General features: G+C 38.9%; 1 protein-coding gene across 1 annotated transcript in view; it reads left to right on the forward strand.

The window, feature by feature from the left end:
- Nucleotides 1–14,682, forward strand: part of mgat5 (alpha-1,6-mannosylglycoprotein 6-beta-N-acetylglucosaminyltransferase) — a 148,536-nt gene that overhangs the window by 66,510 nt on the left and 67,344 nt on the right. Inside the window, exons 4-7 of the mRNA XM_057855988.1 lie at nt 27–103; nt 4,483–4,572; nt 11,434–11,505; nt 11,684–11,845. Coding sequence (XP_057711971.1) covers nt 27–103; nt 4,483–4,572; nt 11,434–11,505; nt 11,684–11,845 — 401 coding nt within the window. The remainder of the gene's footprint in view (nt 1–26; nt 104–4,482; nt 4,573–11,433; nt 11,506–11,683; nt 11,846–14,682) is intronic.

Raw genomic sequence — 14,682 nt, forward strand, 5'->3', positions numbered from 1 at the left:
TCCCTTCCCATGTCTATTCTCATTAGATCTTCTAAATGGAGCCCAGGAGAAGTGCGAGCTGCCGCCTTTGGATGGATTTCCTCACTGCGAGGGCAAGCTCAAGGTAAATTAAGTGCACGCATAAAAGACTAGAGTATCAAGCATGCTTATGCCTGTTATTGTGAACAGCATTGTCAGCTACAGTGGGGCAAATAAGTATTTAGTCAACCACCAATTGTGCAAGTTCTCCTACTTGAAAAAATTAGAGAGGTGTGTTATTGTCAACATGGGTAAACCTCAACCATGAGAGACAGAATGTGGAAAAAAAAAAACAGAAAATCACATTGTTTGATTTTAAAAGAATTTATTTCCAAATTAGAGTGGAAAATAAGTATTTGGTCACCTACAAACAAGCAAGATTTCTGGCTGTCAAAGAGGTCCAACTTCTTCCAACGAGGTCTAACGAGGCTCCACTCGTTACCTGCATTAATGGCACCTGTTTTAACTCATTATCGGTATAAAAGACACCTGTCCACAACAACAGTCAGTCACACTCCAAACTCCATTATGGCCAAGACCGAAGAGCTGTCGAAGAACAACAGAGACAAAATTGTAGACCTGAACCAGGCTGGGAAAACTGAATCTGCAATAGGTAAAACACTTGGTGTAAAAAAAATCTACTGTGGGAGCAATTATTAGAAAATAAAAGACATACAAGACCACTGATAATCTCCCTCAATCTGGGGCTCCATGCAAGATCTCACCCCGTGGCGTCAAAATGATAACAAGAACGGTGAGCAAAAATCCCAGAACCACACGAAGGGACCTAGTGAATGACCTACAGAGAGCTGGGACCACAGTAGCAAAGGCTACTATCAGTAGCACAATGCGCCGCCAGGGACTCAAATCCTGCACTGCCAGATATGTCTCCCTGCTAAAGAAAGTACACGTCCAGGCCCGTCTGCGGTTCGCTAGAGAGCATTTGGATGGTCCAGAAGAGGACTGGGAGAATGTGTTATGGTCAGACGAAACCAAAATAGAACTTTTTGGTAGAAACACTGGTTCTCGTGTTTGGAAGAGAAAGAATACTGAATTGCATCCGAAGAACACCATACCCACTGTGAAGCATGGGGGTCGAAACATCATGCTTTGGGGCTGTTTTTCTGCAAAGGGACCAGGACAACTGATCTGTGTAAAGGAAAGAATGAATGGGGCCATGTATCGAGAGATTTTAAGTGAAAATCTCCTTCCATCAGCAAGGACATTGAAGATGAGATGTGGCATGACAATGATCCCAAACACACAGCCAGAGCAAAAAAGGAGTGGTTTCGTAAGAAGCATTTCAAGGTCCTGGAGTGGCCTAGCCAGTCTCCAGATCTCAACCCCATAGAAAATCTGTGGAGGGACTTGAAAGTCTGTGTTGCCCACCGACAGCCCCAAAACATCACTGCTCTAGAGGAGATCTGCATGGAGGAATGGGCCAAAATACCAGCAACAGTGTGTGAAAAGCTTGTGAAGAGTTACAGAAAACGTTTGGCCTCCGTTATTGCCAACCAAGGGTACATAACAAAGTGGTGAGATGAACTTTTGGTATTGACCAAACACGGTCGCGATAACAAATTTTAGTAATTTAGTAATTTATCTCATAAATTATTGCGATATGCGATAATATTGCGCCCCCCTCAATTAAAAAAAAAAAAAAAAAAAAAAAAAAATTACAATAACAGTGAGAATACAGTATATATTAATAGATCAAGTACACCCATTTAAACGCGATAAATATTTACTCTTAAATTAATTTTTTTTTTTTTTAAGAAATCACAACTAAAAACATTAGACTATGCCTCTTAAGTAAAAGACAACAATATTAATACCGCACAGAAACACAGAATAAATAAAATGTATTTTTCAAGAAAAATAAATAAAATTGCACTTAATAACTTAAGCTTTTCCCCTCATAACTTCTGCTATGGTGTTCCATATGGATGCAACGATACAGTTAAGTCACGGTTAGGTACGATTTTCGATACGGGGGACACGATTTTCGATTCGATTCAATACATTTAATGCTCTGAAAAGAAAATAACAATTGTATTTCTTGTTTCAGGGTTGTAGTTTTTTTGTTTTTTGTTTTGTTTTTTTGCTAACGAGCAAAAATTGAATTGCCATCATATAAACATGCATTTTATTGCATATTTATGTGCTTACTTCTTACTGATCTGAAGAAATTTTGTATAAAAGTGCTGAGAACAATCTTTACTGTTTGCAAAGTGAGGCAGGGCACACTGTTGATTGCTACAGCTCTCTTAGCAGCTAGGTTTACTACATGAGCAAGACATCCTATTTGTGGTCCAAATCCATTTGTGTCACGTACTGAATAAACAATATTTGCAACGTTATCTATAGTCACTGGTATGGATTGATTTGGCCTTCTTAACTTCCATTCATACATGGCGGTTTATAATTCATCGATTTAGTATATGGACTACGTGTCCCATAATCACTTTGGGCTCACGTAGCCAATTGCATGGGACGTAGCACATCTAGTTTGCTATTTCATGATATCTAGTGTGTGCGCGCATTAAAAAAGTTAGCAAACGCCACACAAGTCACGTCTGCTCATTACTGCACAACACCAGCATATGACAATCGACTTTCATAAACAGGACGAGTTTGAAGCACAGCGCTCTTAATTTGCCACTCAGTGTAAGCGAGGTTGTTCGTAGCAGCCAAATCAGTAACAATGTTTTGGCGGACTTCGTTGTAAGTATCTGGTGTTGTGCCGAAAAATAGCCGCCCCGCGTGAAATGTCACCCCTGACCGGAGCGCCCACACATCAACAACACCGGCATGGTCCGCAGTCAATCCGGAGCACTGACACGGCCGGTATACTTTGAACTAGGGTTGTTCCGATCATGTTTTTTTGCTCCCGATCCGATCATTTTAGTTTGAGTATCTGCCGATCCCGACATTTCCCGATCCGATTGCTTTTTTTTGCTCCCAATTCAATTCCAATCATTCCCGATAATTTTTCCCGATCATACACATTTTGGCAATGCATTAAGAAAAAAATGAATAAAACTCGGACTAATATATACATTCAACATACAGTACATAAGTACTGTATTAGTTTATTATGACAATAAATCCTCAAGATGGCATTTACATTATTAACATTCTTTCTGTGAGAAGGATCCACGGATAGAAAGACTTGTGACTTTCTATATTGTGACTAAATATTGCCATCTAGTGTATTTGTTGAGTTTTCAGTAAATTATACTGTTGCCATTCGACCATTGATGGGAAGTGGAACCATGACTGTGCGTAGTGCTACCAATTCATATATCTTCTCTGCGTTGGGAAACAACATAAGGTGTTAAGAAAAAGATAAATTGCTACCTTGCTTCCCCACATTGCTTCCCATGATATTTCTAATTGTAGGGAGAGGGATTGTAAGGCTTTAGCCTATTAAAAAAAGGCTCCAAAGGCTGCCAAAATTCACTCTACTCATTTTATGCTGCCTTTTATCTCTCTAAATGGGTAAAATGGCGCCATTACAGGTTGCGCGCGACAATGCGTGAGTGGGTCGTGCAACACATGCATTAATTGCGTTAATTACCGCCGTTATCGGGATAAATTTGATAACCCTACCTTAAGCCTAAACTAAAGACTCTGGATGAGTGTAACATATTATGTCTGTAACGTTGAATACAATTAGAAAACGATTTAATTAAAAAAAAATATATATATATATATATTTTAAAAAGGCATGGCGGATATTTTTTTGCCGATTCCGATACTTTGAAAATGACGTGATCCAGATCGATCGGGACCTCTCTACTTTGAACAATAGGATATAATGGGAACGATTGGCTCCAGCGCTATATTTGTGCCGGACCTGGAACGAAGATGCATTTTGCGCAGTTGGTAACAAGGAATCCGAACTTTTAACAGCACGTCTGCCGCACGTGCACCCGAGGCGATAAATTGCAGCGGAAAAAATACCGCCTTCATTTTTATTTATCGTGCGATAAATGGAATATTTGCATATTGCGACAGGCTTACCAAGGGTACATAATAAAGTGTTGAGATGAACTTTTGGTATTGACCAAATATTTATTTTCCACCATGATTTGCAAATAAATTCTTTAAAAATTAAACAATATGGTTTTCTGTTGTTTTTTTCCCCCCACGTTCTGTCTCTCATGGTTGAGGTTTACCCATGTTGACAATTACAGGGCTCTCTAATATTTTCAAGTGGGAAAACTTGCACAATTAGTGTTTGACTAAATACTTATTTGCCCCACTGTAAATTTGAACAGATATTCTAAGTCTTGCTTCACAAACCTTTATCGTTTTTTAATTGATTTCTGCTGGTGGGAATGATGCCTTGCTCAAGGGCACCTAGACAGGAATTAGCAAACATTGAATGAAAACTGTATAAAAGATGTAATGCAAGTGAACATTCCCAATCTGTATTTCCTTTTTAATTCTTTTATTCAGTGGATGAAAGAGATGTGGCGCTCTGACACTTGCTATACGAATTATGGTGTGGATGGATCCACCTGTTCCTTCTTCATTTACCTCAGTGAGGTAAGTGCATACACTGTTAAGCCATTCCAATGTTCCAGTAGCAAGATTTCACACAGATCTAACACTATGCAAACAAAGAGCTGAGAGGCGTCCTTCTGCAGATTCAAAAACAGTTGGTACAGAGATGTGCACGCATAAGATAAGATTAATAAGAACTTCTCTATTTGTTGGCTGAGCACTTCTTGATAGGCTTTAGACACTTCTGTGTGTTTTCCCACAGGTTATTGCGTAATGCCGGCAATACCGCATTTTTTTCTCGTCATGCGATGGGTTCCCATACAAAGTCAATGTAAATGCGTGTGGAAAGGCGACAGGCAGCTTCGCGACCGGCGACGTGCTTCTGGCGTGACGCAATATCTTCAGTTTGAACAAAAAGGCCACTCCCCGCGATGTCCTGTGTGGAATTTTTGCGCCGCAGAGGAGATGACTTGCTGATCTTTCAGCAACAGATTTCAGTGACGACGAGGAAGCAAGCAATCCATATGTTTTCTCATTCATGTGACTTCAGTTGCCGGAGCCAGAACCTTCCTCAAAATCCAGTCAAAAGTCCAAAGAAAGAAGGAAAATAGGGTTGTTTCGATCATGTTTTTGTGCTCCCGATCCGATCCCGATCGTTTTAGTTTTAGTTTGAGTATCTGCCGATCCCGATATTTCCCGATCCGATTGCTTTTTTTTTTTTGTGCTCCCGATTCAATTCCAATCATTCCCGATAATCTTTCCCGATCATATACATTTTGGCAATGCATTAAGAAAAAAATGAATAAAACTCGGACGAATATATACATTCAACATACAGTATTTGTTTATTATGACAATAAATCCTCAAGATGGCATTTGCATGATTAACATTCTGTGAGAGGGATCCACTGATAGAAAGACTTGTAATTCTTAAAGGATAAATGTGACTTTGTATATTGTGACTAAATATTGCCATCTAGTTTATTTGTTGAGCTTTCAGTAAATGATACTGTAGCCATGCCCAAATGCATGATGGGAAGTGCAACCATGACTGTGCGTATTGTCACCAATTCATATATCTTCTCTGTGTTGGGAAATAACATAGGGTGTTAAGAAAAAGATCAACTACTCCCTTTCTTCCCATCATTGCTTTCCCACGACATTTCTAAATGTTGAGAGAGGGATTTTAAGGCTTAAGCCAATTAAAAATGGTTCCAAAGCCTGCCAACATTTACTCATTTTGCGCTGTCTTTTAGCTCGATATATAGGTAAATTGCGCCATTATAGATCGAACGCGACAATGCCTGAGTGGGTCGTGCAGCGCATACGTTAATTGCGTTAAATATTTTAAAGTGATTCATTTAAAAAAATATATTTACCGCCGTTAACGCAATAAATTTGATAGCCCTACTTTAATTCTAAAATAAAGACATTGGATGAGTGTAAGATATTTTGTCTGTAACGTTAAATACAATTAGAAAACGATTTAATTTAAAAATATATATATATTAAATAAGGCATGTCCGATATTTTTTTGCTGATTCAGATACTTTGAAAATGACGTGATCCGACCCGATCGATCGATCGGGACATCTTTAGAAAATAGTATAGTATCGTAATGTATAGTGTAGTATAGTACCGTCAAAATATTAAAGTCGCAATATTACAAGAATTAAGTCATATGTTGTAATATTACAAGATTGAAATTGTAATATTATGAGGGAAAGTCTTATTTTTACATTACGTGAGCCGGAAGTTGTTTGGTTTTACAGGCTTAGACTTTTGGCAATGTAAGGTCTGTATCGGCAAAATACTACTTTTGGTGTAATTAGTGCTATCAGACTTAAAGTGCGTACGACAGAAGAAAAAAAGTCCTAAATAGGATTATTATGTGAATTAGAATCATATTTTGAGACGATTCGACTATATCCAACAATTTAGCAAAGCACTGATGACGAGAAATTAGTCTATTAATCTGCCGGTTAGCCACGCCTACCATTATAGGGGATACTTGGATAAAAATAATGTCCTGTAAAAACATTGGAGAGACAGAAACAATGACATTTTGCAGCTCTCTTCGTCGCGTTTTCCTCGTTGTGAATAATTCCCCTCGACGGGCTGACTGGTCCTTCTCAAGCCATTTATTTAGCTATAGGGGAAAAATACTTGGATAAAAAGAATATCCTGTAAAAATATTGGAGTAGAGAGACTGAAACAATGACATTTTTTTTGGCTCTCTTCGTCGCGTTTTCCTCGTTCTGAATAATTCCCCCTCAATGGGCTGAATAGTAAAACCGATGAGCCCATTCTCCTGCTGATGTCATCCACCTGTTGGGGACGCTAGAGCCCTACAATGGTAGGCGTGGCTAACCGGCAGATTAAAAGGTTAATTTTTCGTCATCTGCGCTTTGCTACATTGTTGTATGTAGTCGAATTGTCTCAAAATATGATTCTAATTCACATAATAATACTATTTAAGACTTTTTTTTCCTCATGTCGTATGCTCTTTAAGGATGTGCTCTAAAGCTAAAGGAACCACCTAAAAGACTGCATGTTTGTTCTTCTCTTCGTTGATCGTTCGTGGACAGAATTCTAACAATCTGTGCAGCCTGGGATGTGGACTGATACGTCGGCCACTTGAATGACCAAAATGAGGCAAAATTACAAACAATGCTGCATTTGCTGAACACTGATTTTGTTGTTACAAGGAAGTATTAGAAGGTATTTTTAATCTAGTTAGGTTATAGCTATATAGTTAACACTTAGATGCACAAGTTAGTGGACCCTACACTCTTCCATAAGTGGGTAAAAAATGACCCATATTAGAACCTATGTGTTTTTATGCCATTTTGGTGAAGAATAATCCCTTCTATATTAATTAGTATGATATTTAGGGCCACACAAGAATGATTTTATGCTTGAAATATCTTTATGATTCAAATAATATTTTTTGAAGGAAAAAAAAACTGAACAGCAATAGACTTTACCTTTCCTTGTATTTTATCATCAATGATGAAGAGGTTGGGTGGGAGGTAATTCTCTCTAGTAAGAGCCCTACCAACTCATTCTGTTGGCCATGATTTGGGCACTTTCTTCTTCAGAGGAAACATAAGTGGAATCATATGAGTCAGATTGATCCTGTTCAGTTGGATTTCCAGGTGGGCAACTGCCACCTGGACAATAGTCTGGGTCCTCATCATCAGAAATTCCGGACACTTGAGTCCACTGCCTTTTCATCATCAAATATATGTAGGACCATTTCAGCTTTAAATCTAGCACAAATCCGATTATGTATTTTTCCGACAAGTCGCATAAAAGTCGACCATTTTCAAATTCGATCCAGGTCACTTTCGTATGTGGTTAAAATCCCATCCGGGCCACATTTTTCCAGAATGTGGCTGTGGTCCGAACTGTCAAGTCCCCCAAATTGGAATTCATGCAGCAATTAACATCAGCAAAGAGTGAGAGAGAGACAGTGTGCTACGGTAGAGGTGCAGCTGTGCATTAGCGTTAGCACCTAGCTTGAACGCGGCTTTTGGGGAAGGAGCGGGCTCGACAGCAGTCATAAAAAAATAAAATGTGTTCAGAATAAGCCTCACAATGCTCGGTTTTCTCTCTGCTCCAATTCTCCTGCGCATGCGGGTCAGTTTGCTCAGCGCATCTCGGACTGCAAATAAGAGCGCCTGTGTGATACTTGAACAGGCTCAATGGACAAAGGCAGTCTGAACAGGTACGCCAAAAAAACAGATATGACAAAAAAATCGGAATTGTGCATTAGGACCTGCGGTATGAACCTAGCCTTAGTTAGCTAGCTAGTTATGAAGTAGGTTACTTTGTTGATAGTCATGAAAGACACACACACAAAATACTATATGGACATAATACTCACAGTACACGTATAAGCTCTTGCTGTGTAAAATAATCTTCTTAAGGGATGTCACTTTTTACATACCTAGTCTGTGTGGTCCAAGGTAAATTTATACCTGACAGCCAAAGTTGATAAGAATGAAAGATTCCTATTGGATTCCATAGAAAATGCATCTGGGTCATTTTTGACCCACTTGTGGTATCTTATGGTAGTAATACAAAAATGACAATATCTTCAAATGTATAAAAAGTTAATTGAAAAATTTGAATGTCATTATATCAAAAACATGTTTTTTGAGGAATACCTGAAATATGAATTGACGACAATTTTTCATTCCGAAGATATTTCAAGAAAACAACCTCACCGGGTCCTTTTTGACCCACTTATGCATCTAAGGGTTAAAGTGGAAATATCATGGAAACTTGTCTATAAACACTGGCAAACTGAGCTCGGCCATATTGTTGAGCCAGTTCACGGACGCGCACAACACGCTTATATTTTTCTATCATTTCCATTTCCGTCCAAGCATTAGGCCTGTCGCGATAACAAATTTTAGTGGGCGATAAATTATCTCATAAATTATTGCGATATGCGATGTTATTGCCCCCCCCCCCACCTCCCCCCCCCCCCCCAAAAAATGTTTTTTGTGCGTTTTTATTTTATTGTCATCATCATCGGTATCATTGACAGTTGCAAGATGTGATATGAGCAACCCGAAAAAAACGAAGAAAAGACAAGGGCTGACGAGAGAAGCATATGCTTATCAAGTCCCGTCCCCTTTTAACCAATTTACAATAACACAGTGAGAATACAGTGTATATTAATAGATCAAGTACACCCATTTAAACGCAATAAATGTTTACTTTTAAATTAAAAAAATACCTTTTATGAAATCACAACTAAAAACAATAGACCATGCATCTTTCAAGTAAAAGACAACAATATTAATACCGCACAGAAACACATATTAAATGTCTTTTTTCATGAAAAAATAAAATTGCACTTAATAACTGAAGCATTTAGGCATATAGGTATAAAGTTGCAGTCACAGTAATTAGAGCTGGGAATCTTTGGGCACCTAACGATTCGATTACCATTTCGATTCAGAGGCTCCGATTCGATTATAAAACGATTATTGATGCACCCCACTCCTTTTTTTTTTTTTTTTTTTTTTTATTTGTTTTGTACATTAGTTCCAAAATTGTTCAAAAATCCTCTCAGGCTAAACCAAACTACTATTTCAGTATCAAGTTAACATATAGCAGTAAAAAAATATACAAAAATAACAGTAAATAAAAAACTCCAGTCCCCATTCTATATCAGCAGCTTTAAACTACTTTCAATTAATTTAATGTTGTGAATCAACCGTTAAAGTTGTTAAAATTGCTCCTGTTATTCCATAATTTCTCTTTTGTCTACTTTCAACATGTAAAAGTTTTTAAACTATTTTAAAGATAGATTCAAGTCAATATTTTACCGATTTAGGAGTATTTTAGATAAAAAGTTAATTAGGTTCGCTTGGAAGGTTCGCAACAACAGCCTTGCAGGGAAGTATACTGCTTTAAGATGGCGGCCGTTACTAACGCCCGCATCTAGTTTTTTGTAGATGTGCTGGTAACGATACCAGGCTATATGCATCTAGTCCTATATAAATGATATCTAGCGTAACATAATGTGGCTTGTAGCAGCTTTTCGGCAGCAGTCAGGTATGTTGTTATTTTTTTTTTTATCTCGTGGCATGAGTTGAGCTAGAGCCGTGAGTTGAGCATTGGCGTTACCCGAGGGGCCGGGTAATGAGAAGCATGATGTTTAGCTACTCTCGCTCCGTCCCTAATTGCGTACCGAAGACCGCGCGGCGCGCTGAGTGTGTCGTACTTCTGCTTTACTTGGCATATTTCAATAATCGGAATTTGGATGTTTGTGAATCTTTCTCGAATCTTCCACGGCCGAATCGCGAATAATCTAAGAATCGGAAATTTTGCACACCTCTAACAGTAATTGCACTTCAACAACAACAGAGAAAAATAGACTAATTAAGTATAGCAGTAACAAAAATTTGGCTCCCAAAGGTCTCAAATATCATTTAACAGAGGTAAAACGGTCTCATTTCTTCAGCAATGTAGCAGACTTCACTTTCCGTCAGGGAACGCTATTTTGCGCAGTGTCGTCTGTATTTCTCACATCAAGCTAATACCTCTAATTGCTAATTAACATGACGAGGAGGCTCCGCTTGTTGCGATGCAGTTTTCTTACTAAGCAGTGAAAACTGGAGAGGATAATAGTGTTTCAAATGAGCATGTAGATTTATTCTGTTGGCCATCTTTGTTGAAACAACCTCCAAAAACATTTTGCAGACTTGTTCGTCCTCTTCCTCATTCCGCTCGCTCATTGCTGTGCGCCGACAGTGCACTCGGCCCTGCCTCTATCCATTAAATGACGGTCACTCAAACTCAAATGTATAAAACGAAAATACCCAGAAGTCAATAAAACAGAGTGGCACAAGGAAGCTGAACTTTAAACAGCGCTGTCAAGCACGTCTGCCACACATCTGCCGCAAGCTTGTGCGCACGCACGCACGTGACAAACGCGCGCACATGCACGCGAGGCGATAAATCGCAGCACGAAAATTACCGTCTTTATTTTTATATACCGTGCGATAAATGGAACTATTGCATTTTGCGACAGGCTTAGTAAGCATCACCTTTTTCCTTTTTTCACCACCTGCACAAACCTTATTAGAACCTGTGTTGATTTCTTTAACAAGAAAATCCACCGTGCGTACGTCTTTGGGCAAACCAAAGAAACTGCGGCGCTGTCATAACTCGTCGTATTTTGAGCATATCGTCGGATGTAAAAACAAATGGCGGGTTATTTTACCTTAAATTTTACCTCGGATGTTGAAAATATCGTGTGTCGAAAAGATCGTGTGTCGAAACAATCGTATGTCGATGTACCACTGTATCTGGGTGATTGTGTTTGTTTTGAGAGGTAAAGTCAACATCTGCGGCTCATCTGTGTCATTGTTTTTTTGTCAGGTGGAGAACTGGTGTCCCCATCTGCCTTGGAGGACAAAACGCTTGAATGAAGGCATGGACCGGAGGGGGCAGGTACGATGACAAGAATGATGCTTTTATAGAGAATTCTCATTAGTTGTGTTAGTGCATTTTTCTCTTCAACTTGCACCATTTCAAGCTATTTCCCTCAAGTCTGCACCTCACAGATTGTTCACATTGATATGTGAACAAATATATATAATTTTTAATCAAAATTGTTTGACATGTTTAGGCAGAAATCCGGACCAGTTTTGAGGACCTTTACCGTGTGATGTCTCAGCGGGAGGAGTTCCGCTGGATGATGCTGAGGATCAAACGTATGGCAGAACCATGGGTCCGTGCTATTCGTTCATTGGCTGCCAAGCAGAACCTGACCAAACGGAGGAAAAAAACGGTAACACACTGGCTTCGGGGTGGCAGCTTTCAGTCATGTAAATTGATATGCTACTGTGGAATAGCATGATGGACAGGTACAGGTAAATAATAATGATTCAAAGGAAATGTACGCTACACTGTTCGACTGGTAGAGTGAAAACAAAACTCTTCATTAAACGTTTGAAAAAGATTTTTACGCCTTGTCCGCTTATTCGAAAAAGACAACATTATAGTTACTAGAGGTGGGAATCTTTGAGCACCTAACGATTCGATTACGATTACGGAAAAGCGCTATATAAGTACAGTGATACCTCAGCTCACGAATGCTTAAGCCCACGAACTTTTCGCCTCAAGAACATTAAATTCGCGAGCATATAGTCTCTGCTGGCGAACTAGTTTTCGGCGGACGAACCAAACCACGCGGTCGAACAGCGCCACGAGAAGCTGACGCACGCTCATGGCGTCCCAGTTCGTCCCCTCCCTTTCGCTGAGTGCGGACGTGGTTTGTGTTTGATAGACATTTTGGACCATATTGAGTGTACTGTTGCTATTATGGGACCGGAAAAGACCCCACCACAGGCTAGTGTTAAGCCTAAGAAGACATTAAAGAAAATAAGTTATATTTTTGTGTAGTTTTAAGGCTTATTTAGTAGAAAATTATGTTTTATGGGGACCTGGGAACGGATTATTCTCATTTTAATGGTTTCTTATGGGAAATAAATGTTCGGAAGACGAACTTTTCGCCTTACACACACTTTCTGGGAACCAATTATGTTCGTGAGCTGAGGTATCACTGTATAACACCATTTACCATTCAGAGGCTACGATTCGATTATAAATCGATTATTGATGACCCCCCGCGCTATTAGCTGCTTTTAATGTTTTGTACATTAGTTACAAAAACTGTATTTAAAAAAAAAAAAAAAAAAAAGGGTTAAATAAACGACTATTTCAGTATCAAGTTAACAGTGAAAAACAATACTCAAATCCCCATTCTGTTTTAAAGCTTTAAACTACATTCAATTAATTTAATGTTGTCAATCCACCGTTAAAGTTGTTAAAATTGCTCCCGTTATTCCATAATTTCCCTTTTGTCTACTTTCGACATGTGAAAGTTTTAAAACTATTTTGAAGACAGATTCAAGTCAATATTTTACCGATTTAGGAGTATTTTAGATAAAAAAGTTAAGTTCGCTTGGAAGGTTCGCTACAACAGCCTTGCAGGGAAGTCTACTGTTTGAAGATGGCGGCCGTTTACTAAGGCCCGCATCTAGCTTTATGTAGATATGCTGCTAACGCCACCGAGTCTATATTGCATCTAGTCCTATATAAATATGATATCTACTAGGGATGGGAATTGATAGGATTTTTACGATTCCAATTCCATTATCGATATTGCTTAACGATTCGATTCTTTATCGATTCTCTTATCGATTCTAATTTGGGGGGGGGGGGGAGACAAACATTTAGATTGGCATTGAGTTTGTTTAATCAGAAGTCACAACCTTAAAAACTCACAACAAGGTCAAAAGAGGCCCAAAGCCTCAATATTAACTGTGGCAAAAAGTGGCAAATGCACAAGAATGTTTAACATTTTACTGAAACATTTTTCTAATAGAAATAAAAAATATTGGTATATATTAGCATATATGTAGTTGGTCTGCCGTTAGCAATATGTGTTAAACTTGCAGGGGTCCCCAAACTTTTTCCAGTGAGGGCTGCATAACTTTTCCCTTCTCTGAGGGGCCGGGGTCAGTTTGTAACAGAAAAAGTGTGACGATTGCAGGAGTGCCTGAATGTAAAACAATTATTGTTTTTCAGAAAGCCACAATCAAATAACCCTTTCTGGATATTTCACGGAACAAAAGTAAATAAAATAAAAATAATAATATAATATAATAATAATTAATAATAATAGCACTATTAATCAAATAGATAATAACCAAATAACCCTCTCTGAGTTCTTCACAGAAAAAGGCCAGAAAATAAATAACACTATTGAGAAAAAAAAAGAGAAAAAAAAAAAAGCTCTCTGGTATTGTTCAGGGGGCCGGACTGAATGTTGGGGCGGGCCGTATTCGGCCCGCGGGCCGTAGTTTGGGGACCCCTGTTAAAGTATTATTTACCAGTATATTGAAGTGCATGCCTTTTAGTTTTTATGGTGCTTTCACGCTCAAGTGGGGGCGCCCTTGCGCTTCCTCACGTGAAGAAGAACGCGAGAGAAAGCGTGAGAGAGTTAGTGAGAGAGGGAAGCACTGCTACGACCCTATGTTCTTTGTTAATGCTTGTAAAATATCTACAGAGGCAACGTCTGTATGTATCATCTTTTGTGTTGTTGTTGTTGTTGTTGTTGTTGTTGTGTGTTTCCACTCGCGATCGGACACTTAAATCCAGTTGTGTAGTGGTTTGAACGATGTGCTAATGCTAGCGAACGCATGCTAAATGTTTTGTTATTACAGCTAATCATCGCTGATTTACGTTGATGCAAACCTGTTTGTTACTGGGGACGAAATTATTTGTTTCATTTCTATTTTTAGTTTCACTCTTCAAGTGATGGTTGAATAAAGTCAGCAAATTATACCAACGTCTTCTGTATTGTCATTTCGGAGTTTAGCTAGCTGTATAGGTGTCTCGGTGAGGACAGTGCTGTCTATTCCCTCTCGACAGTCTATTCCCTCCCGATGCAGTTATCTCTACCTTCCCTCCCGATGTAGTTATCTCCACCTTGCAATGATTGCAAGTCGTTTTGTTGTAATTTTTCCTCGTGAAGACACACTTTCGATCGTTTGAATCTATGTGCTGTCATTGTTATGTTTACGGCTGCAATGCTCGTGCTAAACCATCGTAACCTTTCAT

The sequence above is a fragment of the Corythoichthys intestinalis genome, chromosome 2, assembly GCF_030265065.1.
Source record: "Corythoichthys intestinalis isolate RoL2023-P3 chromosome 2, ASM3026506v1, whole genome shotgun sequence".
Taxonomy (NCBI): Eukaryota; Metazoa; Chordata; class Actinopteri; order Syngnathiformes; family Syngnathidae; genus Corythoichthys; species Corythoichthys intestinalis.